The 19,465-nt window shown below is 55.1% G+C and overlaps 1 protein-coding gene across 4 annotated transcripts; it reads left to right on the top strand.

Annotated features, from left to right (window-relative positions):
- Positions 1–1,761: 1,761 nt before the first annotated feature.
- ROBO3 (roundabout guidance receptor 3) lies at positions 1,762–17,735 on the top strand. 4 transcript variants are annotated; one of them, XM_073021982.1, is made up of 28 exons: positions 1,762–1,936; positions 5,008–5,334; positions 5,657–5,814; positions 6,200–6,320; positions 6,417–6,555; positions 6,853–6,980; positions 7,267–7,391; positions 8,642–8,813; positions 9,141–9,346; positions 9,565–9,646; positions 9,952–10,117; positions 10,325–10,491; positions 11,033–11,154; positions 11,346–11,571; positions 11,787–11,908; positions 12,181–12,352; positions 12,502–12,687; positions 13,401–13,424; positions 13,507–13,549; positions 13,759–13,898; positions 14,176–14,370; positions 14,537–14,675; positions 14,842–15,054; positions 15,472–15,623; positions 15,747–15,857; positions 16,067–16,228; positions 16,698–16,882; positions 17,508–17,735. In XM_073021982.1, the coding sequence occupies exons 1-28, from the start codon at positions 1,777–1,779 to the stop codon at positions 17,517–17,519; spliced, it is 4,155 nt and encodes a 1,384-aa protein (XP_072878083.1). In that variant the 5' UTR covers positions 1,762–1,776; the 3' UTR covers positions 17,520–17,735. The 4 variants fall into 4 exon arrangements, with proteins under 4 accessions (XP_072878083.1, XP_037860969.2, XP_072878078.1 ...); XM_038005041.2 differs by lacking the exon at positions 1,762–1,936 and having other exon boundaries at positions 4,904–5,334; XM_073021977.1 differs by lacking the exons at positions 1,762–1,936; positions 13,401–13,424 and having other exon boundaries at positions 4,904–5,334.
- Positions 17,736–19,465: the final 1,730 nt, after the last annotated feature.

The raw sequence follows: 19,465 nt of genomic DNA on the forward strand, positions 1-19,465 counted from the left end.
CCACCCAACCCTGGAGCGACGAAGGGAGGGGCGTCAAATCTCTTAGTATCTTCTGGCTTTTGAAAGGATGTGTCTCTAGCCCGCCTCCCACCTACCCCAGTCCTCAGCCTCAGGGTCTGCTCGGATCTATGTCTTCTGTGGGGGCTCCAGGGCCCTAGTCAGGCACCGGCAGATGAGGTGCTGAAGAGGACAGCTCCCAGGACTTTGCGTTGCGGGGAGGTGGGGGTCCATCTGGCCCCATTTTCATTCCCACCTCCCCCCTTCCCCCACACTTAGTACTTCCAGCCTTTCTACGTCCCGCCCAGAACTTCTAGGGTTGGAAGGCACCTAAACACCCATAGTTGGAGGCTCACAGCCAGGGACCTGGACTGAGGAAGGAGGCTTGGAACAAGCCCCCCCACCCCTTGACAACGTCTCCGGTTCCCTTCAACAAGCGCTGCCTGAAATACTTCAATTCTTGATTCTGCTTACTCCCGAGTCTGCGACTGTATAGCACCCATCCTTCTGGGGTCAGAAGCAGTCGCCCCATGAAGCTTGTCTCATCCCGGAGCCTGATGGCTGAGCCAGAACTCAGGCACTGACTCTTCCATCAGCAGGGCCTTACCTCAGGTTAGGAATGCCCCGTCCTCTCTCTTTCCTAGACACCCCAAAGCCATCTCCAGTCTACTGGGGGCTCTTCAGGTAGAAAGAACCCCAGAAAAGTCAGAAGCAGACCGCGACTGGAAGTGGGAGGTGGGAGTGGGGGGTGCATGGTTTTCTTCTCGACCCCCAGTAAGGACGACTGTTATCAGATTTGAACAGATTTGCACGAATTTTGCATCAATCCCACATGCCTTTACAAAAATAATAATATCTTTGTTTTTATCCTAGAATCCTTCGTTCCATTTCAGTCTCCTCAAAAACGTAAAACAATTTAATAAACAATGTCAAAGCAGAGTAATGTAAAAGTATTCAAGCACATAAGAGTTGCCTGGGTTTCCCTGGCTTTCAGTCTCCTACAGGAACTCCTAGATTAGGGCGTTTGGAGCAGGACTCCCGGGTCAGGGCACGCCGCACCATCCCCTGGCCTGCAGGCTGCAGAACAGAGGACCAGAGGGCAGAGAGGTGGACCTGTCTTGGAGTTCTTTTCCTACTCCCAACTCTTGCTGCAAACCACCCCAGTCTCCTGTACTTCCGTCGCCAGATCCCTAGACTTGAGAGGGAATGGAAGTCAGAGCTTTGGCAGCAAGGAGCATTGCTTGTGCTTTGGCTCAGTTTCCATAAGGTTAGGGAAAAGAGGACAGATTCCTGTTCTAAAGTTGGGCAGAAGGGCAGAGTTCGACAGAGCCTCATCCCTCATCTTGGGTGCTTTGAGAAAGAAGGGACAATCTCTCGCTGCGTCCGGAACAGAACGCTAGGCTTGGGGCGCGGGGCGGGGACTCCAACTCGCGTGCCACGCTACTCTAGTCTCCTGCCCGGATAGTGACTGTAGGGGTAGGGGTGGGAGGGTGGAGGGAGGTGGATTAATCCCTTAATTACGCCGTGATCGGCGTGGCACCTGCTTTCCGCCTGCCCAGCTCCCAGGGGACTCCGGCACTGGGGGGTGGAGAGAAGGACGAGGGAAGGAGGAGGGCACGAGGAGGCACCGACCGTACCCAGGCGAGCCGGCAGGAGAGCGGCACCGTGGCTGCCGCAGCGCGCAGAGGCTGTGGAGGGGCTTACGGCTCCCGGCCCACGGGTCTCAGACCCAGGGGCTGGGCCCCGAGCCCCCCGCCCCGATCCCAGCTGGGTCGAACCATGCTGCGCTACCTGCTGAAAACGCTGCTGCAGATGAACTTGTTCGCGGACTCTCTGGCCGGGGACATCTCCAACTCCAGCGAGCTGCTCTTGGGCTTCAACTCCTCGCTGGCGGCGCTCAACCACACCCTGCTGCCTCCCGGCGATCCCTCTCTCAACGGTGAGACCCTGCCTCTTGGGGATATGGGATCCTGGGATGGGGATGAGGTGAGAGGGCGGCGTGGAAGGGAAGGAGAAGCGCTCCTGTCTCGAGGTCCAGGATTGAGCGGCGCCTCCCAGCGCCTTCCTGGGTCTTGGGGGCCTAAGGGATAATTTGGAGCTTGGAGCACCTGAGTGGGGGTACCCGCGGGAGGTCGAGGGCTTGGGAGAAGGTATCTACTGAGTCTTTTTACACCACCTTCCCTTCCCCTACAACGCCCACCCCAGGTGAGAAGAACCGTGGCTGGTGGCGGGCAGGAAAGTCCGAGCTAAGAAAGGCCCGGGCCCAGCGCAGGGAGGGCAGAGGAGGGGGCACGGTCTCCCGCTGGCCTCGGCCAAGCCGGGTCACTCGGTGACCCACCCAGGCAGCTGGTCTTCGGAATCCCGAAGTTTCCCAAGAACTCACTTAGGACCAGAGGAAGTCAAAATGCTGGATGTGTTTGCTACGGGAGGGGACAGGGGCGGCGATCATTTTAAGGAAACTTAGAAGTTTGTCTTTCAGCGGCGGGACTCTCAGCCGGCCCACCCCGGCAGAGCTGTGGCGGGCGGGCGGAGATGGCTGCGAGGTCGTTACTGCTAATTACGGCGATTAATAAATGACTGGGACAGCGCGCTCTCCCCTAGCGCCGCGGGGAAGCTGCGGGAGCCGGCCGCCGCCAGCCTTCGGAGAGGCCGGAGCGCGCCCCCGGCCTGCAGCATCAGCAATCCCCGCTTTCCCGGGCGCTTTCGCGTGTGCTTCCCTCCAGGTGCACGCGGTCCCCATCCCTCTGCCTCGACCCACTCGAGTCTAGTGACGAGCACTGGGCTGGGGACTCGAAGGTGGAGAGAAAGGAGACCTGGGCAATATGTGTGTGTTTATGTGTGGGGCACATCAGGTGCTGAGGGAGGAGCCCCAGAGCCTCATTAGCATGGCCATTAGCTATTCATTAGGCTGCAGTCGAAGCATCTCCTGAGACCGGGAAGGGTAGGGGGAAATTCCAGGGAAAGGGCGCCTGCAGCTGTGTCTACAGGAATTAGGGGGAAGGGACCGACCAGAAGGGTGTGTTCCGTATGGAAGGAGTAGGGAGGAAGAGGATGGGGGATGAGCCCGATTCTCCAACCTCTTGACCCTCCTAGATTCCCAGGAGGTTAAGCACAGACCCCTTCTCGCTGGCACCCCGCAGAGTCCTGCTTCTGCTCACCTAGCGCGTTCACAGAGTGTTTTCACCATACTTGGTCTCATCTAAGCTCGAAAACTTAGTGAGGTATGTAAGGAAGGTGTTGACAGACACATTTTGCCGCTGAGAAAATGCTTTATAGAGTGAATGGTGCCCTAATCGTCACAAAAGCAGCATGAAGCAAAACCTAGCGATAACAGATCAGTCTATTTCCTTTACACCTGAGGGCTATACCAAGGGGAAAAAAGAATATTGGGGTCTGGTAGAATTCGATTCAGGTAGAGACTGTAGGAGCCAAGATAAGGTGCATATGCTGGGAACACAAGCCCTTAAATAATGGTAGAGTAGTAACATTTATCCCCCAATGCCTTACATACATTATGGTCTTAGAGCAACCCTATCACTACTCCCACATCACAAATAAAGAAATTAAGACTCAGAGAAGTTAAATAATTTGCCCAAGTTCTTACAGCTAGGAAGGGTCAAAGTCTGAGATTCCAGCCCTGGTTGGTTCAACACCAACACCTGAGCTCTCAGTCACTCCAGTGTTGCTCACCACGGGGTGTTCCAAAATTGGGAATGGGAGGAGATGGAGGAGAAGAGACGGGTGAAAAGCAGAGATTTCCAATTGGAAGGGAGATGGGGAAAATTATTCTCCCAAGTGGGACAGAAATCGATCTTCTTGACTACAGGCAATTAAAATAAACTTCTCAGGGCAGCGCCAGCACTGGTCAGCCTGTCCAGCTTTGTCTACAACAGAACTTCTAAGAGGAGGGGCGGGAAATGAAACCCAAACTCACACGTGGGCTGGAACCGGGAGGTTCCTGCAGATTTTGGAACAGGGTAGGAGGGGAGGGGCAGGGGGCAGAACAGATGCTTGAAGTGGTCCCTGGTTATTTTACACCAGATTATTCAAGGCTGCAGTGGCACCTACTGGCCGCCACCGGTTACAAATCCACTTTTGTTGGCTGGACTAGAGGCTGAGCATGCCGGAGTATAACAGGCTCCTGGATCCCAAACCCTACTGCAGAAGGCGAAACAGGCCAAAGTCTGCAGGCCAAGTGACAGGTGGGATAGAATATGCGGATGAACTGATTCGAGTGAACAGGGAAAGTAGAGGAACATCAATCAGTAGGATAATCTATTGGAAACTCTGCACCTCTCAGGAAAAGGAGACTTACTAATATTTCTACTGCTCTTTGAGTTCAATTCCTGTGATTTCACAGGACCCTTGAAATGAAGCAAGATTATCCGGGGTGTCAGTAAGAAGGACTCTGTGCGACTCATAGAATCCAGGTTGACAAGCCCTTCTAGTCCCGGCCCTATCACTCCCGTCTTCCCTTTCATAAGGGATCCCAGGCCAGTCCACATTCCCAATTTCACTGGGCTGGGACCTTGCAGAGGTCACCAACTGTTGGCTCCAGTGCACAGTTTGTGGTCGTTCACTGAGCAAGGACGATCCGTGAACCAGTGCAGGTAGGAGATGGAAACCAGTGGGTAGGAAGTGAGGGAGGGGTCTACTCTCCAAGTGGTGGTTCAGCCACTCCCGCTTAAACTTGGCAGGAGAGGAGATGGAGGTCTCTAAATGGTCCAGAAAGCCGGCCTAGAAGTTTATGTCCCGATTCCTCTACTAATCAGCCTGTCCGTAGACATCTTCTTTTGAGACCAGGAATGCGGAACGTCTGCCAATAGGGAGATGTTGGATCCTGCAGAGGGAGAGGGTAGGCGGGGAGGGGGTGGGGGTGGGGGCGGGGACTGAGCTCCAACAGAGAAGCACAGGAGATGGGACGACCAGAGGATTATCTTTCCCTCTGGAGCCTCAATCTGTCCCCACAATGTCCGGGTCTGAGCCCTCTGCGTCACCCCCTGTCCCCAGGGTCAAGGGTAGGACCGGAGGACGCTATGCCCCGCATCGTGGAGCAGCCGCCAGATCTGCTGGTCTCCCGAGGCGAGCCCGCCACGTTGCCCTGTCGCGCTGAGGGCCGACCCCGACCCAACATTGAGTGGTACAAGAACGGGGCGCGTGTGGCCACTGTGCGCGAGGACCCGCGTGCGCACCGCCTGCTCCTGCCCAGCGGCGCCCTCTTTTTCCCGCGCATCGTGCACGGGCGCCGCGCGCGGCCGGACGAAGGTGTCTACACTTGCGTGGCTCGCAACTACCTGGGGGCAGCAGCGAGCAGAAACGCCTCGCTGGAAGTGGCAGGTGAGAGTCAGTTGATCGTCAGCTGGTTGCTTCCACAGCCCGGGGTAGGCGGGAAGGCACTGGGCAATCAGACCTAGAACCAGCCTCAACGACCTCAGCCCATTCAGCATCCTCCTTTGGGACTGCGACCTTTGATCTCTAATAGCCACACCACGGCCAGAGAAGGGGGTGGATCTGACTCCAGGCTGGTATTTTCTCACCTGGGAACGAATTCCAGTCTGCGGTGATCAACCCCCTCTCAAGACAACACTTTCCTTGTGTACTCAGCCAGTTATGTCACTTTACGCCCTGCTTATTCTTCCCCGCCCCCCGCCCCATCCAGTCCTCCGTGATGATTTCCGGCAGTCTCCCGGAAACGTGGTGGTGGCAGTGGGGGAGCCAACAGTACTGGAATGCGCGCCCCCGCGCGGCCACCCGGAGCCTTCCGTGTCCTGGAGGAAGGACGGTGCAAGACTCAAGGAAGAGGAAGGAAGGATCACGGTGAGGGGCGGGATTATGACTGGGGACCCCACCAGGAGAGGGGAAATAGGGTAGGGGTCTGGGACAAAGCTCAAAGGCCCAGGAAGGGCCTTAGAGGTTTCAAGGCTGGAGATTGAGATCAGGGAATTAGCTCACCAGAGATTAAGAGTCAACAATACAGTGAAGGATAAGGAAGATTGAATTGGTATAAAAAAGGGGGCGGGGCATGATGCCCCAGGAACTTCCCATGTGATACGTGGGTCAGCTTCCTTGGCCGTCTTTATTAACTTGCTGTGAGGATCAAATAAACTTTATACATATGTATATACACACATATACACCATATATATATATACACACACTGTGATAGCTGAAACGGACCAAAGTTACCATTATTACTCTGCAGATCCGTGGAGGGAAGCTGATGATGTCACATACACTCAAGAGCGATGCAGGCATGTATGTGTGCGTGGCCTCCAACATGGCGGGAGAACGGGAGAGTGCGGCAGCTGAAGTCGTGGTCCTGGGTAGGCACAGGGAATTTTGAAATTATGGGAACAGGTAGCCTGGAGAGTAAGTAGCCCTACAGACACCCTGACTGTTCATTCACTACCACTCCATAGAGCGTCCCTCATTCCTGCGCAGACCAGTGAATCAGGTGGTCCTGGCTGATGCCCCTGTGAATTTCCTATGTGAGGTGAAGGGAGATCCCCCACCTCGTCTACGCTGGCGCAAGGAGGATGGGGAACTGCCCACAGGCAGGTGAGAGGCCCTCTTCTGCCTATAGGAAGACCCAACCTGATCAAGAGATTATTCTGCCCTACAAAACTGGAAGGCAGGCACATTGTCACTTGAGAGCACAGAGAAGTCTGTTCCCTAGAGCCTGTGGCCCCAGTCCTATCCAGTCCCTACCTCCATTGATTTGTCCATGGGTAACCAGCTTCTGTCCCTGCTGGGTCCTGCCTGTCTTTATGTACCTTGACCCTGGTGTCTGTCCTGGGGGAGAGAGAAGGGGTCTATAGCTGTGGCCAACCCAGCCTGGGGTGGGGAGTGGAGCAGGTATGAGATCCGGAGTGACCACAGCCTTTGGATTGGGCATGTGAGTGCCGAAGATGAGGGAACCTACACCTGTGTGGCGGAGAACAGTGTGGGCCGCGCTGAAGCATCTGGCTCCCTCAGTGTTCACGGTGAGGGCTGTGCTTGGGACTGCCTGCAGCAGGAATGGTAGAAGGGAGGAAGGAGGATGGTTGGCAGGAGACTGAGGGAGAAAGGGCAGAGCAGGGCATGTGGGTGGGACACCTGAGACTTCTGCAAGGAGTGGGAGGAGGAGAACGCTAAACAGGCTGGGCAGGAAGAGATGGATATCTGCTCCTATACACTTGAGCTACGCTGGAGCTTCTCTCTCCTGTTCCTGCAGTCTCCTTTCTTAGTGCCTCTGACTCCCTGTTCCTTTTTCTCATCTTCCCTTCCCAGTCCCACCCCAGTTGGTGACCCAGCCCCAGGACCAGATGGCAGCTCCTGGAGAGAGTGTGGCTTTCCAGTGTGAGACCAAAGGAAACCCCCCACCTGCCATCTTCTGGCAGAAGGAGGGGAGTCAGGTGGGTGGCCATTTCCAAGGAGCTTCCCATCAGCCTTCCTCTGTGGCTCAGCTTCCCTCTGCGGCTCAGCCTCCCTCCCTCTACATTCTGTAAACTTCTCTCTGGGACTTCTGTTTTATCTTTGGGAGCCCCCAGAAACCCTTGCAGGTTATTTGAGAGGATTAAATAACATAATGAATATAAAAGGCCTGGAACACATTGGGACACTTTTTAATAAATGATAATAATACACTTAGGTGGTAGAGAACAGTCCTGGATGGTAGTTTCTTAGAGAATCTTTCTGTTTCTGGCAAGGCTATCCTAAGGATGTAACAAACTCGATTTATCTCTCCTCCTTTAGACCCCTTGAGCTTTGGCTTTGGACATAACACACTGCTCTGGAAACACTATTGAACCAAAGCTGCTCAGGGTAGAAAATTACTTGCTCTTCTATTTATAGTGGCCACAAGGGACTTTCACAAGGGAGCGCTCACAGTCATTCCTTTTGAACCTTGCAAACAAATCTCAAAATCCAGAAGCAGAATGAACATTAACTGAAGTTACAACATAAATAACTCTCTCTAAAGGAAGGGTAGGAATTTTGCTACTGGAAACAGGGTCAGCAAGATAAAATAAGTATGACAAGCTCCACTCTGCTGGAAAACAAGGCAACCTGCTACCTCATTCCAAATCGACAGCCACAATTTTCTAACATCTTTTCTAGCACCTGGGACTGCTGAATTCTAATTAGATTCTCACACGAATAAAAACGGTGATGGTTAGTAGGGGGTGAAGCAGGTGTTAGTCAGGTCTCGGCATGGCGCCCTTTATCCTGAGGCCCAAACCTGCCTCCCTATCTAATCTAATGGATTATCTTCCATGGATCTATCTAATGAAAATCGTTAAAGCAGGAAGAAGAGGAATGTGTTTACCACAATGTGTTAGAAGACTTTCATATGATTACTTCATGTGATCTTTCTAACTATCCTCTAAGCGTCAAATTTGGGAAACAGGTGAAATAGCTTGTTCTGGGTTTCCCAACTAGTAAGTCACAGAGCTGGGAAGTAGACTGGGAAACTGTTGAATGCAATTCCCTAATTTTTTTTTGTGAATACATTTAACTACTTTGCCCAAGGTCACATCACTGCTGGAGACAGACAATGAACTAGAATCTTAGGAATTCTCTGAATTTTGAGATTGACAGGAATGGGGACCTCTCCCTGCCCAGTTGCCTGCTCATTCCCTACCCTGGTTCCTTGCTCTGTCTCCAGGTCCTGCTTTTCCCCAGTCAGTCACTTCAGCCAACAGGGCGCTTCTCAGTCTCTCCAAGAGGCCAACTCAACATCACTGCGGTGCAGCGTGGGGATGCTGGGTACTATGTGTGCCAGGCTGTCAGTGTGGCTGGCAGCATCCTGGCCAAGGCCTTGCTGCAGATAAAAGGAGGTACGTGGCCATGGAGATAGGGCTGGACCCATGGCTTGGGAGGAAATAATGGCCTAAAGTGGTGTGTTTCTCTTGGAGTCTATATACTATGTCTGCAAGAGGAAAGGTGTGTTCCTGAGGCATGTCCTTGAAGTTTGGAAACCAGCAGAAGCCACTAATAATGGCTCGTCCTGGGCAGAGACTTGGATGATTATCAAAGCCCCCTCTGATCACCAGAAGTTTCAGAGGGTGGGGGAGGGAGGGTGAAGGAGCGGAGGATGAGGACAAGGGGCTGGCCGCCAGGCCCTAAGCTCCTCCCCTGAGGTGCACACGGTCTTCCTCTCTCAGCCTCTTTGGATGGGCTGCCTCCTGTCATCCTCCAGGGACCAGCCAATCAGACGCTGGTGCTTGGCTCCTCCGTGTGGCTGCCATGCAGAGTGACTGGGAACCCTCAACCCAGTGTCCGATGGAAGAAGGATGGGCAGTGGCTGCAGGGGGATGACCTCCAGTTCAAGCCAATGGCCAACGGTACCCTGTACATCGCCAACGTGCAGGTGAGTGTCATCCCTGGGGCCCTAGTAGCTGAGAATGGCTATCTGCTCCACATTCCTTACACAAGTAAGTACTCACTGGGCCTGTAGCCCCATCTTTACCCCTCTGTTCTCTCAGAGCACCTAGTGTCCAACATCTTCCCATCTTTCTGCTACCCGCCTCCACCCCCTCACTGGATCTTGCTGCACTCTGTTTGCCAGTGCTCTGCCCTCTCTTACAGGAGATGGACATGGGCTTCTACAGCTGTGTGGCCAAGAGTTCCATAGGGGAAGCCACATGGAGTGGCTGGCTTAAGATGCGGGGTGAGTTTTTTCTTCGTTCCCTTATTTTGATAATACCTTCCTCCAAACCTGCTTCAACAGGAAGTCAATACCCCCTCAAACTCTGGGATTAACTTTATGTCACAAATGCCATGGTTACGGTGGTGAGGATGAGGAGGACAGTAGTGGTGCCCATGGGAGGCAGATGTGAGTAGGGGTTCGTATACTATAGCCCACTCTGACCATCACCACTGCTCAGAGCTCCATAGCTCCCCTGGGAAGGAGACAGGTTCCACTAGAGTTATCCTTTTCCTATCCTTCTACTTAAAGATTATCTCCCACTGCAGAAGATTGGGGAGTATCACCAGACCCCACTACAGAACCCAGTACCCCTCCGGGGCCTCCCTCTCAGCCAGTGGTCACTGAGATCACCAAGAACAGCATTACCCTGACCTGGGAGCCCAACCCAGAGACTGGGGCTGCAGTCACGTCTTACGTGATAGAGGCTTTCAGGTATGGAGACAGTTTTGAACGCAAACCTGGAGAGTTAAAAGGAGGGGATCCTATACCCTTAGGGTCTTTGCTATTGTGAGGCGGGATTCTCCAATACCCTCTCCCAAGGGGAAGACATAATGGTGGTTCATAGAGAGTGGATGAGATGGAGTAGGCAGGTTGGGAGTTCCTGGCTTAGACAACCCTGTCATCTCCTTCCTGTTGTAGCCCAGCAGCTGGCAACACGTGGCGTACTGTGGCAGATGGCGTGCAGCTGGAGACACACACAGTCAGTGGTCTGCAGCCCAACACCATCTACTTGTTTCTGGTTCGAGCAGTGGGAACCTGGGGCCTTAGTGATCCCAGCCCCGTCTCTGAGCCTGTCCGTACACAGGGTAAGGTCAGAGTCCCTGGGTTCACGGGCATGAAATGTTACATCGTAGAGCATCCCTCTCCCCCAAAATCATGGCACCATGGCAGTTCATAAAGTTCCTTCCTGCTATGCCAGGTCTATACTGGTGGCCCGGCCTGGAATAGGAGATCACATTTGCCTCTCATAGAAGAGACAAGGGAGGAGGAAGGCAGGGAGAAGGGAGGAGGGAAGAAGGAAAGAGAGAGGTATTTATTCATTTTGGCAGCTTCTGACTTCTGAGCCTTTCACCCATAAATAATATACATTATTAAGACCAGAAGGGACCATGGAGGGGCCATCTTCATCTTAGAGATGAGGAACTGAGGCCTTTAAAGGACGCATGTGTAGTTAGGTTTGCTGGACACCGAGGCCCACATCTGGAAGCTATTTCCCTGACCAGTCCCCTCCTGACCATGGGGTGTGCTCTACTAAGTGGAGCAGGGCAGAGGTAGGACACGAGCACACTCTCAGTCGTGTCTCCCTGTCCCTGGTGGCCTCTGCTGAGTGGGTTCTTTGGTCAACAGACAGCAGTCCCTCTAGGCCAGTGGAGGACCCATGGAGAGGCCAGCAGGGACTGGCTGAAGTGGCTGTGCGTCTGCAGGAGCCCATAGTGCTGGGACCCCGGACCCTGCAGGTGTCCTGGATTGTGAGTGTGGTATGGGGAGGAGATTCAGGGTAGGGAAGATTATGAGGCACATGAGGGCCTCCAAGTGTGAGTATGGGAGAGTGGGAGGTGAGTGGCTGGGGAAGGCCACATGAGTGGAGGAGGGGCTGGGCCTGGAGGGCCTGTATGGCCCCAGCCTCCCCCTCTGGTGTGCCTTGTCCTGTCTCCCACAGGTGGATGGCCCAGTCCAGCTGGTGCAAGGTTTCCGGGTGTCTTGGAGGGTAGCAGGCCCTGACAGAGGAAGCTGGACAATGTTGGACCTACAGTCCCCAAGCCAGCAAAGTACTGTGCTAAGAGGACTCCCTCCAGGGACCCAAATCCAGATCAAGGTGCAAGCCCAAGGCCAGGAGGGGCTGGGAGCTGAAAGCCTCTCTGTGTCCAGGAGCATTCCTGAGGAGGGTAAGGAGGGCCACCGAACAGATGGATAGACAAGTGGGAAGAAAGGGTGGGGGTGGAGGGGAGATGAAAATTTGCAGGATGAGAGTAGCGTGAGTGGGTGGGGAGGAGGAATGGCTCTCAGTTCCCTAAGATGTTAGAACAGGGAAAGTTGGGGCAGGAGGGGCAGCTTGCAATGACTATTTGTGTACTTCTCACCATGCTCCACCCTGGCCCAGCCCCCAGTGGCCCCCCCCAGGGAGTGGCGGTGGCCTTGGGGGGTGATGGCAACAGCAGTATCACTGTGACCTGGGAACCTCCACTCCCCTCCCAGCAAAATGGTGTCATCACGGAGTACCAGGTAGAGGGACTGAGAAGGGACTGGATGGGAGGGCCAGGCTGGGAGGGAGAGGGAGGACTTAGTGGCTAGAATTAGGGTGGAGGAAATCTATTATAGGTTTGGCTTTAGGGTTGGGGATGAGTTTAGGGGAGAAGAGAGAGGTTTCCAAGTGTTGTTTCCAGGTTGAATTACATTACATCTGTCTAAGGCTCCTCTACCATTTGAACCTTAAGTTTCCCGGTGAGGGTAAGAACCCCATTTCTGACTCTAAATCCGGGACTCGGCCTCCCTAGATCTGGTGCCTGGGCAATGAGAGCCGCTTTCACCTCAATCGGTCTGCAGCAGGTGGGGCACGCTCCGCAATGCTCCGAGGACTGGTGCCTGGTCTCCTCTATCGAACCCTGGTCGCCGCGGCCACCAGCGCAGGCGTGGGCGTGGCCAGTGCTCCGGTGCTGGTGCAGCTGCGTGAGTCCACCCAAGGGCAGTGCTGGGGATCGTGGCGGGGGCGGGGCAAGCCCCCAACTGGGGTAGCTGTGCCTGCCAGGTCGAGAATGACTCTTTCCCAGTTCCAGGGTTTCGCGCCCCTCCTCCCCTCACCTCTCTGACCCCCACAGCGTCCCCGCCGGACCTGGAGCCCGGGCTGGAGGTGGGCGCGGGGCTGGCTGAGCGGCTAGCGAGGGTGCTGCGGAAGCCCGCCTTCCTCGCTGGCAGCGGCGCCGCCTGCGGGGCGCTACTGCTCGGGCTCTGCGCCGCCCTCTACCGGCGCCGGAAACAGCGCAAAGAGCTCAGCCACTACACTGGTGAGCGCCCGGCCCCTGAGCGGACGGAGCCAGAAGGGAGCCAGGCGGGCCATGGGGAGGGGCAGGGGCTTAGCCGCTGGCGAGTGAGGACCGGGTCGGGAGGAAGGGGTCTCACCTGGAGTTCAGTCTCTTGGGTAGGGGTGGGATACTCGGGGCGGCTCGAGTTGCTGCCAGGACTGGGAAGAGTTGCGGGCCAAGACGGGGCGGGACCTGATCTGGGGAGAGGGGTGACTTTTGCCCCTAAGACGCCGCGAGGAGGCTAGGCTTTGCAACCGTCTCCATAAAGAAGGGGCAAGTTCGAGGACGAAAAGCCCACTCCAAGGGCGGGGGGCGGGGCCTGGCTAGAGGGGGTGTGGCCAGGATCCCAGGCAGTAAATTGAGAGGCGGGATCTGAATGGAAAGCCGGGGCTCCCTGAGAAGAGGCGACCCAAGTTCTGCTACTCCCTAGTAAGGGACGTCACTGGAGAGAATCTGAGGTGTCAGAGGTCAGTGGTTTTCAATCTCGGTTGGCTATACATAGGAATCACTTGGGGAGCTTGAGAAAAATACCGATACCTGAGTCCCACCCCCCAGAAATTCTGATGAAATCGATCCAGGGTGCAGCCTGAGTGGTGGAACTGGGACCGGGGCCGAGGAGTGGACAAGTATAGGGGTATTTCTGACCCTTCTCCTCATTTCCCCTCTTCTTTCTCCCACGGGTTCCTTTCTGGAAGCCTCTTTTGCCTACACACCGGCAGGTAAGCCATCTCTGCCCCATTGGGGTTCAGACCCCCCAGGAAGGGCCCTTCTCTCACACATTCTCCCCCTCATCTTCCCCAGTGTCCTTCCCGCACTCAGAGGGCCTCTCTGGAGCCAGTTCCAGGTAATTCTCTTAGCCCATCTCCCCAGGATGACCTCCACCGAGAGGCCACTCTTCTTCCTCCCCGCTACCGCCCCAGGTGGAGGGAGCATGGCCACCTCCCACCCCAACGCCACCGCCACTGTCCCGCGACTCCCAAATATCGCCACCTCCCTTTCCTTTGCTGGCCTCTTCAGGCTCTCCGTCCCCAACGCTCACCTGCTCTCACTCAGGCCACCCGTGGGCCTTGGCCCCGCCCCCTACCCATGGCTGGCAGATTCGTGGCCCCACCCATCTCGAAGCCCCTCGGCCCAGGAACCCAGGGGAAGCTGCTGCCCCAGCAATCCTGACCCGGACGACAGATATTACAATGGTGAGGAGTTCTCATTCCCTCACCTGGCTTCAGCACACTTCTCCCGACTACTGGGGCAAACTGAAGGGCGCCTGGGAGCCCAGTCTCTCCGAGGTTGGTCAGTCCCTGGGGAGGATGTGAGCTGGGGCAGCCTCTCTGACCTACCTCCACCCTGGTTTAGGATGTAAGGCTTGTGTGGGGGAAGAAGTTGATCCCGTGGGATCTCCCTTTGCCCTGTATTCTGTTGTCCTCTATTTTTCTGTCTCTGCCCCGGGGCCTCCCTCTTTCTTCTCTGCAGAAGCAGGAATCTCCCTGTATCTGGCTCAGACGGCCCGGGGCACAGCCGCCCCGGGGGAGGGTCCTGTCTACAGCACCATTGACCCAGCGGGGGAGGAGCTGCAGACCTTCCATGGGGACTTCCCCCAACATCCCTCAGGGGCTGCGGGCCCCTGGAGCCAGTATGCTCCTCCAGAGTGGAGCCAGGGCAACAGTGGTATGACTCCAACTCCTGAAACCCTGTTTAGCCCTGACCAGAGTATTCCCAAAGAGGATCCTCCTCCCTGACCCTCTGGCACCTAGCCTGGCACTTCCTTCTGACCTGTCTCATCTCTGGCTCTTTCCTGCCTGTTGTCCGGGTGTCCCCATCCTATTCTCCTCAGGAGCCAAGGGAGGCAGAGTGAAGCTTCTGGGGAAACCTGTGCAGATGCCCTCTCTGAACTGGCCAGAAGCCCTGCCCCCACCTCCTCCTTCTTGTGAACTGAGCTGCCTAGAGGGGCCCGAGGAGGAGCTGGAGGGCAGGTAGGGATGCTCCCTGCTTCCAGGCCCACACACCTGCGGCCAGACCATGGGCTGCTGGGGGATGCAGAGAGGCCGGCAGAGGAAGGGGAAGGGGCAGCAGGGAGGCCAAAGGGAAGGTATGGAAGCAACTCAGCCCTTTCCTTCTCTCCTGCCTTTTTGACACCAGCTCAGAGCCAGAGGAGTGGTGCCCGCCAATGCCTGAGAGAAGCCACCTGACGGAGCCCAGCTCCAGTGGAGGGTGCCTGGTCACTCCATCCCGAAGGGAAACCCCCTCTCCCACGCCCTCCTATGGACAGCAGTCCACAGCCACTCTTACCCCCTCACCTCCTGACCCTCCCCAGCCCCCAACTGACATGCCCCGTCTCCATCAGATGCCCAGGTAGGGAGGTATATAGTACCTCACTCATTGCAAGCTGTCTACACATATCTACTCAGTAGATGACTGAGTGGAGGGATGGATGGATGGATGGATGGATGGATGGATGGATGGATGGATGGATCTGGGGTACAGAAGTCTCAGGTCTGTGTCAGGGTGGAAGTGTAATTTGGACAAGAATATGGAGACTGACACGATCTCTCATGCCCATTAGACTGGCTCTCACTGGAGTGGTCGGCAAGCTTCCTGAGACATTTCAGATATGGCTCTCCTCATGCTTCTCTAGCTTGGGAGGACTTATGGGCGGACGGGTTGTGTCTTATTTATCTGTTAGGCTGGGCGTCTAGCACAGTGCCAGGCACATAGTAGGCACTCAGGTTTTGTGGAGGGAACAGATGCTGAGGCCTCCTGTCATTGCAGGAGGGTGCCCCTTGGGCCAAGTTCCCCTCTCAGTGTATCCCAGCCCATGCTGGGCATCCGTGAAGGGAGGCCTGCTGGCCTGGGTGCTGGCCCTGCAGCCTCGCCCCACCTCAGCCCCAATCCTGCCCCTAGCATAGCCAGCAGTGCCCCAGGTAAGTCTGTACAACCTCCTTTTGTCCCCTGACCCCCTCCAGTGCTTGCTTCCCCTTCACCCCTAGGTCCCTTTCCTAATCTTTGCCCTTACCCGTTCCTCTTCCCGTTTCCTAATGCTACAGGCAGAACCTGGCAGGGGAATGGGGAGATGACTCCCCCACTTCAAGGACCCCGTGCTCGATTCCGGAAGAAACCCAAGGCTCTTCCCTACAGGAGGGAGAACAGTCCTGGGGGTGAGGGAGGATGCATTTGGGAGATGGTGACAGAAATGGTGGGGGGACAGGCAGGAAACCAAGGGTACACTCTGGGGCTGGAGGAGGGAACAGGTGAACCCCAATCTTGGGCTGTTCGTTGGCAGCCTCCTGGTGCCAGGGAATGCAGGTAAGAGAAAGATAGTGACAGGAGTGGCAGGAGGCTCCGCTGAAAACAGCTCCCTCCCCAGACTTGCCCCCACCACCCTTGCCACCGCCGGAGGAAGAGGCGAGCTGGGCCCTAGAGCTGAGGGCAGCAGGCAGCATGTCTTCCCTGGAGCGGGAGCGCAGTGGAGAGAGGAAAGTGGTACAGGCCGTGGCCCTGGCAGCCCAGCGGGGGCCCCACCCGGATGGTAAGCAGGGCCAGGGCAGGCAGGAGGGCTGCTGCCACCAGAGACTGTGGGCTTTGGGACTGGGGTCTGATAGTAGACCAGCTCAGCCCTCCCTTTAGTTAGGTCCATGCATTTGATCCACATCAAACTCCCCTGTCTCTCTAGCTCTCTCTGAGCACAATCCCATGAAGTCCCAAGTTGTGTTCATTCCCAGGATGGAAGCCCAGATGAGAGGACTGGGGTCTAGGTACTCTGTCCCTGCTCCCCACAAGGCTCCCTCTGATTGGGAGCTTCCCCGCAGTGTTCTGAGTACCCGTGATGTCAAGGCCATGTGCCAGGCACTCTGCTGCTCCTCAGCCCCAGGCTGGCTGAGCTCTGTGCCTGCCCTTCCATCTTCCAGAGCTGCGCCTGTGGTCAGGGTGGCAGGGTGGGTGACAGGGAAGTTCTGCTCCCTGCCTGCACCTGGCTGCCTCTCGCTCTTGTGCTGCAGAAGAGGCCTGGCTCCCGTACAGCAGACCAAGCTTCCTTTCCCGGGGCCAGGGCACCAGCACCTGTTCCACGGCTGGCAGCAACTCTTCCAGGGGCTCCAGCAGCTCTAGGGGATCCCGGGGCCCTGGCCGGAGCCGGAGTCGGAGCCGGAGCCAGAGCCAAAGGCCGGGACAGAAACGCCGAGAGGTAGGGGCTATAGATTGCAGAAAAATGAGGGGAGAGGACTAGGGAAGGGTGGACCAAGGGGTAATGGAAAACAGGAAGGTAGGCAAGGGCTTGTAGAGGAGTGTCAAAAGGAGGGGATCAAGAGAGTGAGGGGGAGGGAGGAATCCTGTAGAAGTGACAAGGGGACTGAGTGTGGTGGCTCATGCCTGTAATCCTAGCACTTTAGGAGACCGAGGTGGGCGGATCCCTTGAGCTCAGGAGTTTGAGATTAGCCTGGGCAATATGGTGAAATCCCATCTCTACAAAAAAAATACAAAATTAGCTGGGCGTGGTGGTGTGCTCCTGTAGTCCCAGCTACTCCGGAGGCTTGAGGTGGGAGGATAGCTTGAGCCTGGGCGGTCAAGGCTGCAGTGAGCCATGATCACACCACTGCTCTCCAGCCTGGGCGACAGAGCGAGACTCTGTCTCAAACAAAACAACACAAAACAAAAGAAATGACAAGGGGTAAGGACAAGATGATACATAATCGAGGAGTCTGGGTCACCATAGGAGAACTGGGTTAGGAGAGAGAAAGCCCGAACCCCTCTTGGACTTGTTTGCCCTGGGCCAGGGTTTTACAAAACAGCATCTCTCTCTGTCTCCCTAGGAACCAAGATGACCCTTGTTGGGGCATTGAGAATATCAGGAGTGCCGCAGGGAAAGGTGGTAGGGATGTCTTTTCCCTCCCAGCAGTGATGAGTGGGGCTAACTGAAGCCCATTGGTTTCCACAGTTTCAATTGACTGAGAAGGCAGAGAGCTAGCTCCTCCCTTTCTTTCTCTTTCTACCTGAGACTTGTTTATAAAAAACAAAACAATAAAAAGAGTCTGATCAGAGCCCGGGGCCTGTCTGTCTGGTTCTGTGCAGAAGGCTGGGAAGAAGGCGACTACAGGGTCCTATATATCAGCACACACTGGTAGCTTCTGCTTCCCTTTCCACTCTGTCAAAAGTACTAAGTTAGGCACAATGGCTCACACCTGTAATCCCAGCACTTTAGGAGGCTGAGGCAGGAGGATCACTTGAGCCCAGGAGTTTGAGACCAGCCTGGGCAACCTAGCAAGACCTTGTGTCTACACACACACTAACTAACTAACTAAATACATAAATAAATTAGCCAGGTACGGTTGTGTGCACCTGTCATTCTATCTGCTTGGGAAGCTGAGGCAGTAGTATTGCCTGAACCCAGGTGTTAGAGGTTATAGTGAGCTATGATTGTGCCACTGGACTTCATCCTGGGTGACAGAGTGAGACCCTATCTCAAAAACAAACAAACAAACAAACACAAAAAACCGAAAAAACACTAGGTGGGGACTGTACTGTCCTGCTTCTTAAAGGAGCAAGAAGCTCACTGTCCCCGAGTTACAACCATAGACTTTCCAAATGCCCAGTAATAAGACACATGTTTTACCTCTGGAAGGTCAAGCCAGGCCCTTCTTTAGTGCCCTCCTCTGGGGTCTACTTTCCCACAAGAAAATATACCCCTCACAAAAAACTATCTTGAAACACTCAAAGAAAGGAGGAGCTTATGGGAGAAACCCCAGGCAAGAAGGAAGAGCTTGCTTTTTCAAACCCTCTGACTCCGTCACAGAGGGTATGTACAAACGGGCACCTCTTGCTGGGCCCAGATGTGATTGAGTTGACAGGCACAGAACTGTTAAGACTTTTTTGTGGTGAATGCCATGGTCCTCGTCACCTCCTGCCCTGCATCCCGTGTACTCACTGGTGACCTGAGGTTTTGTTCCTTCTCGCTTGCTCTACCCTTGACTCAGTGACTTCCCTGGACTCTCTGGGCTTGGCGGCTGCCCTCCAGGCCCAGGCCCTGACCTCGTCTGCCCCTTTGACCTATGAGTATACAAATCTCTCTTTCCCTTTCAGTCTGGCAAACAGGGTTGGAATGTTTACAAAAGGAATTTTACCAGGAAGCTAAAAAAAAAAAAAAAAAAAAAAACCCCATGCCCCCGCCTCACAAAATCCAGAAAAGGAAAAGCAAATACAGAGGAACGGATGTGTATGTGGAACACTGATTCTTCCTCCTGAGATCACAAAAATCTGGCCCAGACTGTTCTGATTAGCGTGATTCAGGAAGCCCCCAGTCCCCATGGTCCTGCCTCACTCAGCCTCTCAACTCCCAGTGGCTTCCAAGTAGAGCTGCTGGGTTTGAGGGATGAGTACCTCCTTTTAAGCTCTGCTTCCTGCGGCCCTGTCGTGCTCTGTAGCATCCCCTCCACCAACTTGTGGATTCTGCCCCTGACCAAAATTTCCCTCCAAGGGAGGAAGATGCAGGCCTGCCTGCCCTCCAGCGCCTCCTGTGGCTCAGGCCCTGGAAGTCACTCTGTTCTGTTTTTTTCTTTGAAGCGTGTTCCCAAGCCAACTGTGACAGGTGGTTCTACCTTTTGTGGAGTTTAGCAACTTTGTCTATTTTAAGAAACCATCTGGGATTGCTGAAAGCAGTTGTCTCCTCAGGATGGGTGAAATCAAAGGGTTAATTTGATCAAGTCGGCCTGCCCTGCTTGCTTTTTGGTTTTTCCCTTTTTCCATGAAGCACAAGGCTTTGGTAGCTGAAGGC

Source organism: Chlorocebus sabaeus, chromosome 1, assembly GCF_047675955.1.
Source record: "Chlorocebus sabaeus isolate Y175 chromosome 1, mChlSab1.0.hap1, whole genome shotgun sequence".
Classification (NCBI taxonomy): domain Eukaryota; kingdom Metazoa; phylum Chordata; class Mammalia; order Primates; family Cercopithecidae; genus Chlorocebus; species Chlorocebus sabaeus.